Source organism: Eupeodes corollae, chromosome 3 (genome assembly GCF_945859685.1).
Source record: "Eupeodes corollae chromosome 3, idEupCoro1.1, whole genome shotgun sequence".
NCBI classification, from domain to species: Eukaryota; Metazoa; Arthropoda; class Insecta; order Diptera; family Syrphidae; genus Eupeodes; species Eupeodes corollae.
This window is the reverse complement of record NC_079149.1, coordinates 9989520-9999963: the sequence shown is the minus strand read 5'-3', so window position 1 is coordinate 9999963 and position 10444 is coordinate 9989520. Positions and strand designations below refer to the sequence as shown.

The 10444-nt window shown below is 31.8% G+C and overlaps 1 protein-coding gene across 1 annotated transcript; it reads right to left on the bottom strand.

Moving 5' to 3' along the window:
• Nucleotides 1–503: 503 nt before the first annotated feature.
• LOC129951256 (uncharacterized) lies at nucleotides 504–9991 on the bottom strand. The gene is made up of 4 exons (XM_056063339.1): nucleotides 9734–9991; nucleotides 9580–9668; nucleotides 7028–7178; nucleotides 504–869 (listed from the first exon to the last, which is right to left on the bottom strand). Exons 1-4 carry the CDS (start codon nucleotides 9891–9893, stop codon nucleotides 736–738), a joined length of 534 nt encoding a protein of 177 aa, XP_055919314.1. The 5' UTR covers nucleotides 9894–9991; the 3' UTR covers nucleotides 504–735.
• Between the last annotated feature and the right edge of the window lie 453 nt (nucleotides 9992–10444).

The window sequence follows — 10444 nt, the reverse complement described above, 5'->3', positions numbered from 1 at the left end:
ACGGAGATGAGGTTTTCATGAGTTTTCGTTTATCTTAGTTGATTTAAAAATACAATAAAACCCGGATAGGTTCCTAACATTAAAGGCACTATTTTGAAATGTAGTTAATGTTACGTTATAATGTCTCCAAGGTTTTAGTAGATAAAGATTATTAAAGCAAACTCTAAAGAAAAAGAAGTTGACTTGACTTTTTTTCAGCTGATTTTAAAAGTTTATTTAATGATATTTTTAATTTTTAATGTAAAATTCTTTAAAATTAAACAAAATAAAAGGCAGTTAACCCGCTTAGCAATAGTTTCGTGGGAAGTACTTTTAAGTTGAGTCTTATACGAAAAAATCCTTAAAATTTTAATTCTCAAAAATATAAGGAACTTATATGTGTTAGATACTTAGGCAATAGGAGCTATTCCGGGTTGTACTGTAGATGCAAATCTGATTAGATTCATGCAGAAAAATGACTACTTTGAAGAAATTTTACAATCTAGTTATAAAAACGATCCAACTCAGTTTCTTTAAAATTTTTATTAAAATTAGTGGTTTAGTTTAAGTTAGAATCGAAAAATAAAAACAAATTTGAATCTAATAAATTAGGTACAAATTACATCTTATAATATTTAAATGGGTACATATGTTGGTAGTTTTATATACATATTAAATTTAAATCAGTTAACATTAGTCTACCCTAGTTGCTTCATAAGTACTTAAAAAGCTTTATATCTTAAGTAATTATGGTGATTATTGACCTTGGTAGTTTGTTTGATTTTGATAATGTGGTGTGGCCATTGACATATGTTGTGGTGGTCTTAGTTTGGCATCACGTATTTCGTGGTAAAGAGAAAATATAACAATCCACGCCCAGATCCACAAACCTATGAAGTAAAAGAAATGATTTTAATATTATGTTTCACATTTAAACACAAAATTCTAATTTCAAATATTAATAAAGCTTTTATCATAAAAGATCCTTTTCCAGCAACTTATGGTAAGAAAAATTCAAAATACGTTTTATTTCACAACTTTTGATCAAAATTTAGATAGGGTAGGTATCAGGATTTTACAATATTTCAATCTTTTACGAATGCAATTTTTTATGACTTCAATATAAAGATTGCATTCATTGAATTTTCCTCAAGATTGGGACTTACAATTATGCAAAATCCAATCATTTGATCTTAATGGCTGAAACACAAACACGCTTCAGCTTCGGCTTTGCCTGACGAGCTTACCAGTTCAACCATAGGAAAAGAGCGTAATGTGATTTCAAACGGAAGCTTTAGTTTAAATATGCTGAACATTTTCTTTGTCTGACAGCACAACAGCTGTACAAAAAGTCAACAAACAAAATACATTTGCATTTGGAGAGATAACCATTACAAAAAAATAGAAGGTAAGTTATTGAAATATATGTATGTACATAAAATAACTACGCATTTTTTTTTTGAAAATGTTTTATTTTTGTAGGACAGAAAATGAGTTTCGAAGAACTCCACATAGCTTGAAGAATTCCATAGATTGAGCTCCCGGGCCCACCAATGTCTCTCAGTCTGCTCTACTTCTTGCTCCTTGAACATACCCACGATAGGCTGTGTAAGCTACTTTCGCGATAAATTCAATTTTTTTGATTTCAAAATTCATATTTTTTACTGCACGATAAATCAAAACAAACTTTTGATAAAAAATAAAACCTCCTAATGTCAGAAGTGTCATTTTAGAAATGTCATTCAAAGCAACCTCGAAACAGGCCCGTTACGACGCCGAAACTAAAGCGTGTTTGTGTTTCAGCCATTAAAAGGCTGCAATCATCTGACTTCAAATACTTTTTTTTGTGAATGACGTTATTAAAAATAACTTATTGAACGACGCATAAATCGCAATCATTTGACACTTTATGCGTTCATTGCATTCACTTGAAGTATTTCCATTCTTGAGTGAAATTTCTTTACGCACTTTTGAAATATTGGTTTTAATCTCTTGGTTTCTGACATCGACAATTGGTATCGGATACCGAACAGAATTGGTAGTAGTGTACGAATGTAGTTAAATTACACTTAAGAAGACAAAGAGTGAATGCAATGAATGCATAAATCTGTCTAAGTTCAATAAATTATTTATATTGATTTCATTCTCAGTTACTACCTCTAATAAGAATAGATAGATAGATAGATAGATAGATAATTTTATTTTCAAAAAGATTTTACAAAAAATTAGTATTGCTAATTTAAAATTAGTTTTGCCAATAACTTTAAGTTGCCTGTCAAGGTAAAAAGGTAATTTAAAAGACATATAAGCTTAGTAAGTAGATAAAGTTACATACAAATGTTATGAAAATTCATTTATAATAAGATTGCGATATTTAATTGACGCTTTTAAAAAGTAATATAAGTTTGAGTAGCAGTAGCCATTAAGAATGATGAAAGGTTGAGAATGAGAAAGCATGCACTGTGCAGGTTCCAATAAAGTGCATGGTATTTTTCGATTCATCCATATTACATAATGTACATATTCCATCTGTATTTCCTTGGAAGGCTCTTCCATTGATATTAAGGAGCCCGCAGCTTGCTTTAAAAATTATGGAAATCATATCGCGTGAATTGAAGTCATCAAAGTAGTTCGGTATGCCAGAGTAAATCAAGTTGCAATATTCATCGTGATATTGAGACTGTGTCGCACTAACTGTAAATTTAGTCCAGTGTTTTTCTTTCATTTTCAGTAAGAGAATTTATGTAAGCTGGGCCATTCAAGTAGATTTATGTCAAAAGAAAAATCCAACGAACATCCATCGAAAAGATAAAACCATTCCTTAGCCCAAAAGATTTTCTTGATTTTAATGGCTTTCGATAAAATGTTGGATAATCTATTATTAATAAGATTTAGATTTCGTCTTATGATAGAAAAATGTGGTGTTGGCCGGTATTGTCTCGCAGCGGTCTCGACCACGTTGCATGGAATTTTTAGATGCTCGCAATCTGTTTGTTAGATGCTCATTCCAAGACATGGTGCAATTCAACACTACGATAAGATATTTGTATTGATTAGACACCTTTATTTCTGAATTATTGTAAACCATTTTTCGCACGCTGCTCTTCTTCCACCATTGCGAAATATTACTATCTCCGACTTATAAAGATTTATTTCAAGATTCCATTGAATGCAGTAAGCCTTAAAACCCTCAATTAGCTGTTGTAAATTGGAAGGATTATCTGACAACAATACAATATCGTCCGCATTTTAAAGGGCGTTTATTTGAAGAACATTTAAAACAATACCTATTGGAAGTTCCGCATGAAGATCATTTAAAACAGAACGAAAAGAAGAGAGCTTAGCACACATCCTTGATGAATACCTTTCTTCGTAGGGAAGAAGTCTGACAAACACGAACCATCCCAAACAGCTGCAGTAGTATCCTTATAAAGGGTTTTATAGTAGTCAGTATCTTCGAAGATATTCCCAGAGTCGATAGCTTCTAAATAAGAGCATTCTTGTCAATGCTATCAAAAGCAGCCTTAAGATCGATGAAAAAAGCGTAGAGTTTCTTCTTTTGACAGAGTTGAAGTTGAATTATGCATGAAAGGTTATAAACTTGGTACACCGTAGAATAGTTGGTTCTATATGAAGCTTGAAATTCATTGATGATGTTGTTTTTTTTCCTAACCAAGTTTGACACAACATTTGTATCTCCTTTCTTGAACACTGGGTATATAATGGATGGATTGCAGTTTCAAGAATCTCAGTGAATAACTTCTGTATTTCTTCAATAAGAGATGGACATGCATTTTTTTAAAATTCATACGGTATTTCATCAAAACTAGGAGTTTTCAAATCTTTTGATTAAGATACAGCAGAATATATGTCGTGCGGTTTAATGGGGTAATCTAACTATGGAACATGTCGCTGAGGGAGAGCGTATGAGATACTAGCTGAATCATTTGATTGCTAGAGTAAGCTTTCAAAATGCATTTTAAGTTCATTTACTTTTATTCACTCTCGGCCTGAATGAACATATTCAAGACTCCTAGTAATGTTAACTAAATAAGCTTGATTTTTAGTTTTTCATAAAATCCTATATTTTTTGTTGGCATCATAGTAGTTTTTACGACATGTTTCCAGGTTCAGTTTTCTGAAGGATTTAAGGTGTTCAAGAGCATTTTTAATGGCCATAAAACAAGTTAAATCAAACCAAGGTTTTTTTGGCTCAAACTTAATATTTTGTTGCATGGGAGCTCCATTTGCTTCATAAGTAAATACAGCTTTTGATTGCTTTGCATCGTTCCTCATTTGAATCTGTTGGTATTATGATGGAGGGTACAAGTTACTTGAGCTTATTTTTATAAGCTGGTTATACCATTTTATTCTAGAGATATGTCTTTGGTTAGTATTTTCTGCTGTTACTGAAGATTTTAGGTAAAAAATTAATGGCATGTTGTTTTTATGATAATACATTTTTTGGCATTAACGGTGGCACTGGTTGGTAAAATTTAGTTTATTTTGTCTATCCCACAAATGAATTAATACTTTTTTCAAAGACTAAGTTGCCCTAAATTCGAATCTAGGCATAGACTCTTTCTAAACAGTGATTTTTTAAGAGCTTGAGAACTTTAAAAAAAAAAAAAAAAAACGCATAAAATTTGCAAAATCTCATCGATTCTTTATTTGAAACGTTAGATAGGTCCATGACATTTACTTTTTGAAGATAATTTCATTTACATGTTGACCGCGGCTGCGTCTTAGGTGGTTCATTCAGAAAGTCCAATTTTGGGTAACTTTTTCGAGCATTTCGGCCGGAATAGCCCGAATTTCTTCGGAAATGTTGTCTTCCAAAGCTGGAATAGTTGCTGGCTTATTTGTGTAGACTTTAGACTTGACGTAGCTCCACAAAAAATAGTCTAAAGGCGTCAAATCGCATGATCTTGGTGGCCAACTTACCGGTCCATTCCTTGAGATGAATTGTTCTCCGAAGTTTTCCCTCAAAATGGCCATAGAATCGCGAGCTGTGTGGCATGTAGCGCCATCTTGTTGAAACCACATGTCAACCAAGTTCAGTTCTTCCATTTTTGGCAACAAAAAGTTTGTTAGCATTGAACGATAGCGATCGCCATTCACCGTAACGTTGCGTCCAACAGCATCTTTGAAAAAATACGGTCAAATGATTCCACCAGCGTACAAACCACACCAAACAGTGCATTTTTCGGGATGCATGGGCAGTTCTTGAACGGCTTCTGGTTGCTCTTCACTCCAAATGCGGCAATTTTGCTTATTTACGTAGCCATTCAACCAGAAATGAGCCTCATCGCTGAACAAAATTTGTCGATAAAAAAGCGGATTTTCTGCCATCTTTTCTAGGGCCCATTCACTGAAAATTCGACGTTGTGGCAGATCGTTCGGCTTCAGTTCTTGCACGAGCTGTATTTTATACGGTTTCACACCAAGATCTTTGCGTAAAATCTTCCATGTGGTCGAATAACACAAACCCAATTGCTGCGAACGGCGACGAATCGACATTTCACGGTCTTCAGCAACACTCTCAGAAACAGACGCAATATTCTCTTCTGTACGCACTGTACGCATTCGTAGGGTTGGTTTAATGTCCAATAAAGTAAACTGAGTGCGAAACTTGGTCACACTCGCATTAATTGTTTGCTCACTTGGTCGATTATGTAGACCATAAATCGGACGTAAAGCGCGAAACACATTTCGAACCGAACACTGATTTTGGTAATAAAATTCAATGATTTGCAAGCGTTGCTAGTTAGTAAGTCTATTCATGATGAAATGTCAAAGCATACTGAGCATCTTTCTCTTTGACACCATGTCTGAAATCCCGAGTAATCTGTCAAATACTAATGCATGAAAATCCTAACCTCAAAAAAATCACCCTTTATTATATCAGGTTTCTTAAATATGCCTCTTAAAAATTTAAATACAGTCAAAAATGGTGTTTTTAAGGTTGAGGTAAAACGCAGTAGGCAGCGAATTGTACAAAGATTTTTTAAAAAAACTAATCTTTGTTTTCTAGATACACATTAAATTAATTTAGTAGTATGTATATTACTGGCTTTCTTGAAATTCACGTTAGTTATGAGTATGAGTCTTCGTTTCAATATAATTATAAAGTTTTGAAAAACCTTGAATTAAATGCTTTTATGGTTTCGAAAAACTACATTTCGAATATAATTATTAATGCTGTTAAAATTTAAAGAACACTGACTTTCAAAGTTATTTTTATATTTTTTTAATGTGTTATATTTTATAAAGTTGAGAATTATTAAAATTTCTCATAAAAAACTGATTTAGTTTCTATAAGGTTTAAAATATGACAACTTATGAAGGTTTTTCAAAAAAAAATGTATGAGACTATATGTACTGTAAATATATATTTGAGAAAGAGATTACATATATATTTCGAGAAATTTATTGAAAAAATAACTGCATGAATTTAGGTATCCCCAAAAAGCTTCTGCGTCTAAGTATTTACGCTTTGTTTCTAATCTTAAAAAAGCAATATCTCAAAAACCTGATGTGATACGAATAATTTCAAATTCGGTTTTGAATTAAGACCTTCAAAAACACAATGAAAAAGTTAAATTTAATTCCCAAGAGAAAAATATTGGCGAACGTAGTGTTATTCGACGGAAGGGGATCGTTATTAAATCTTTCAATACGTGCGTTTTGTTCGCATTTCAGTGAGAAATTCCCAACAAAACGATCCGCCAGATTTTTGTATTTAAAAATTGGTACAACTGAAAGAAGATCTGTCAAAATAATAATAAAAAAAACACAAACAAATAAGAAGAAAGTTTTGTGAAAATCAAAAGTCACAAAATTAACTTAATAAGAAAGACTAACTAAAACTAATTCGAGGCTCGTATAAATGTCAAAAACATATCCATAGTGAGATTCTACTCTAACTTTTATCGGTGTTATTCTCACTATGGATATTGTTTTTGTTATTCGTGTAAAACCCTACTTTACTATGGATAGATTTTCCAACAAAACACGGGTAATACAATTATGAATTTTATAAACTTACCAATAAACACGCCAAAGATTGCAGTTACTACGAAAATTCCCGGTGAAGTCAGCAATTTTGTCAAAAATATAACAAATAATCCTGCAGGAATTATTATAAGGAGTGAAATTCCACGTACAATAAGCCAAGGCAGTAGCCTATTTTGTTTTTTCTGAAATGGATAATTTTCAACAAACATTAATTTTAATTAAGTTAAAGTTTTATTAGTTACATTTTATAAGTCTAGATTACATTCAAATTCAAAATATATTTTTTTTTTGTAGAGTTTTAGGTCATTTTTTTTTAACCTTTACAGCTAAGATATAATTTTATATAAAGAAAAAGAGTATTATAAATTTGGTTTTAAAAGGGAAAAGAACTAAAACAAAAAACCCTTATTTAAAAACTTACAAACTAATATTGCACATTATTATTTTATATCGGATAAAGAACAATTGCGATAAAACTTGTCTTTATAAATTTGAATGTTTAAGTTAAAAAAGTTGATATTTACTAGTTCGTGTAACCTGTGTGTAGAGTGACACCTTGGAAGATCTAACATAATCTTAAGCACTTTATTTTGACATCTTTGTAGTTTCAGCTTATGAGTTTTGGCACAGTCGCCCCAAACAGGTGCACCATAGAGGAGGATGGATTGAAAAACTGATTTGAACAAAATAATTTTGTTGTCCTTACTCAGTTCAGATTTTCTGGATATCATAGGATGGAGAATTTGAATATACCTATTTATTTTATTTATAGTTACGGATATGTGTGTATTAAAACTGAGTTTTTTGTCTAACATAATGCCAAGATATCTGCAATGCTCAGACCATTCGATGTTGACTGAGCCCAAATGAAGATTTACATTTCCAGGTAAAAAACAAGGCTTACGACGACGTGAAAACCATATTGCTTTGGTTTTTTGAGCATTTATCTTGATTTTCCATTTTTTGAAATAATCTTCGAGTTTATTAAGTGATTCTTGTAGTGTATGGTGAACATCACTACACAAAATTCCTGAAGCGAAAATGGCTGTATCATCTGCAAACATGGCAATTTGGACATTGTCGCCAATTTGAGGAAGGTCAGCTACAAAAATATTGAAAAGGATAGGTCCGAGTACCGAACCTTGTGGTACACCGGACACTGTAGCTTGTGTAGAAGAAGACTTTTTGTTCAATATGACCACAAACTCTCTATCAGACAGAAAGCTTTGAATTATTTTTATTATTTGCAATGGAAAATTAAACAACTTGAACTTGTGAAGCAATCCCTCATGCCAAACCGTATCGAATGCCTTTTCTATGTCCAACATGATGAGACCAGTTGATTTTTTGTAATTGAAGTTATCTTTTATATGTTTTTTAATCCTTGCAACTTGTTGGATAGTATTGTGGCTTTATCTGAATCCAAACTGAAAGCTGGGAAGAATATGATATGTTTCAATATGTTCATCTATTTTTTCTTTGATTATTTTTTCTAACAATTTGCTTACACTACAGAGCAAACTTATTGGCTATAGCTATTAATTTCGTTTTTAGGTTTACTTGGTTTGTGAATTGGAATAATCGACGCTTTTTTCCAACAAACTGGGAAATAGCATAGTTTGAGGCACGCATTAAAAATAGTTGTTAAATATCTTGGACAACTCAACAGGAGATGTTTTAGCAATGTGTTATTTATACTGTCAAGGCCAGGCGACTTTTTCGATTTTAGATTTTTAATTAGAAAACTTGTTTTACTATGGTTCACAAAATAAGAGGGAGGCAAAGTTATGTCTGATTGAGAGATGGTTGTTATTGAGTTATTAACTTCACAAATAGTATCAGGGTCACTTAAGTGAGCTGGAGTAGTGTTGTTAGTAGAAAAATTTGTTGCAAAAAGATTTGCCTTTTCAGTTGGTGTAATGAACAGCTGGTTTTGAACTTTAAGAGGCGGGATACTAGACCCTCTTTTTTTTAACAGTTTTGAAACTTTCCAAAAGGGATTACTTGCCTTATCAAAAGAGGAAAGAAGTTTTCCCCACCGGCAGTTTCTATACTCAAAGATTTCTTTGTTAATTGCTTTGTTTAGGAATTTTACGCTGTTTAGAAAGAAATCATATCGATATCTTACCCATTTTCTTCTTTCCGCGTTTCTGAGCTGAATTAAGTATAAGATATTAGAAGGTAGCTGTATTGGTTGAGTATCTTTGATGGGTCTCTTAGGGATTGCATAGTCAGCTGCTCCTTTTATAATTGAAGTAAAATTGGAACACATTGAATCAATGAGTAAAGGATCATGTATGTCCTCTAAATTAGTATCAGGACAATTTCTGCCTATATACGATTTGTAAAGATTCCAGTTGGCTGCAGAATACTTATAGTAATAAGAGATTTGTCTAACATTTGCAGCTTAATTTTAATAATTCAAAGAAAAAAGAGTAATTTTATATTTAAGTTAGTTTTTGATGTCAAATCCAAGTTCTTGAAATGAATTCGTTATGTTACCATATCTTTTCTTTGAAATTTTAACCGTTTTTCTTCAATTTAAGATTTTAGGTTCAAAAATAAAATATTAAAAAAACTCACTTTGATTATTCCATTTATTAGTAATCCATTAACAAGAATGTCAATCGAAGTAACAATTAAAGTAAATATCCGATGTCTTTGACGTTCGTCTATTTTGAAAAACAAAAAAATGATAAACATACTTTAACACATTTGTGTCTCCTCTTAAACTTACCCGAATTACGATTTAACGAATCTCTATTAATAGATGTGTCATCAATAATATCCTTAATTGTGCCGATAAATCCTAAAACTAAAAACACAATGCAAAGCCAACCAATAACCAATCCCCCGGTACGAAGGTTACAGCAACAACATCCTTCTACACGTACCATGGTATAAAAACTTTAAATTTTTATTTTACAGTGTATCAACTTTGACTTATTTGACCGACACGACCGACTGATAGTTAAAGCACTTCTTGCACCACGAATGGTCAACTACAAGCTCGCAGCTTCGGATGTCAACTAAGCTTCAGAATAGGATTTTATATCAATTTATATTCGATATTAGTTTTTTAAAAACAACATTACACATTACACTAATTACAACGAAAAGGGTTACCAGATTCAATATGTCAATGATTTCTTAAGATAAAATAAGATAAGTGACTTTTTCCAAGCTTTAGGACACACAAACAGAGTTTACGGAAATTAAGAAGTACGCTTGGTGTTTTTGTAATGTTTTTGTTTTAATTTTTATTAAAAAATACAAAACATTAATTTTTCTTAAAAGTTCTTAACATTCTGGCTCAATTGTTATTATATTGAAAACTTTAAGTTTTGGAGACACTATTGACATTTTTCCGAAAAATAGATGAAATAAAAAAGTGTGTATATTAAATGTTTGTAATTATTTTGACAGCTTTATAATTCGGGGAGGATCA

Excerpts from the sequence above, each read along its gene's own strand:
- LOC129951256 (XM_056063339.1), bottom strand. The coding sequence starts at position 9,893 with ATGGTACGTGTAGAAGGATGTTGTTGCTGTAACCTTCGTACCGGGGGA. Across the intron at positions 9,669-9,733 it reads TTCGTTAAATCGTAATTCGG|ACGAACGTCAAAGACATCGG; the intron begins GTAAGTTTAAGA and ends TTTTCAAAATAG. Across the intron at positions 870-7,027 it reads AATCTTTGGCGTGTTTATTG|GTTTGTGGATCTGGGCGTGG; the intron begins GTAAGTTTATAA and ends TTTACTTCATAG.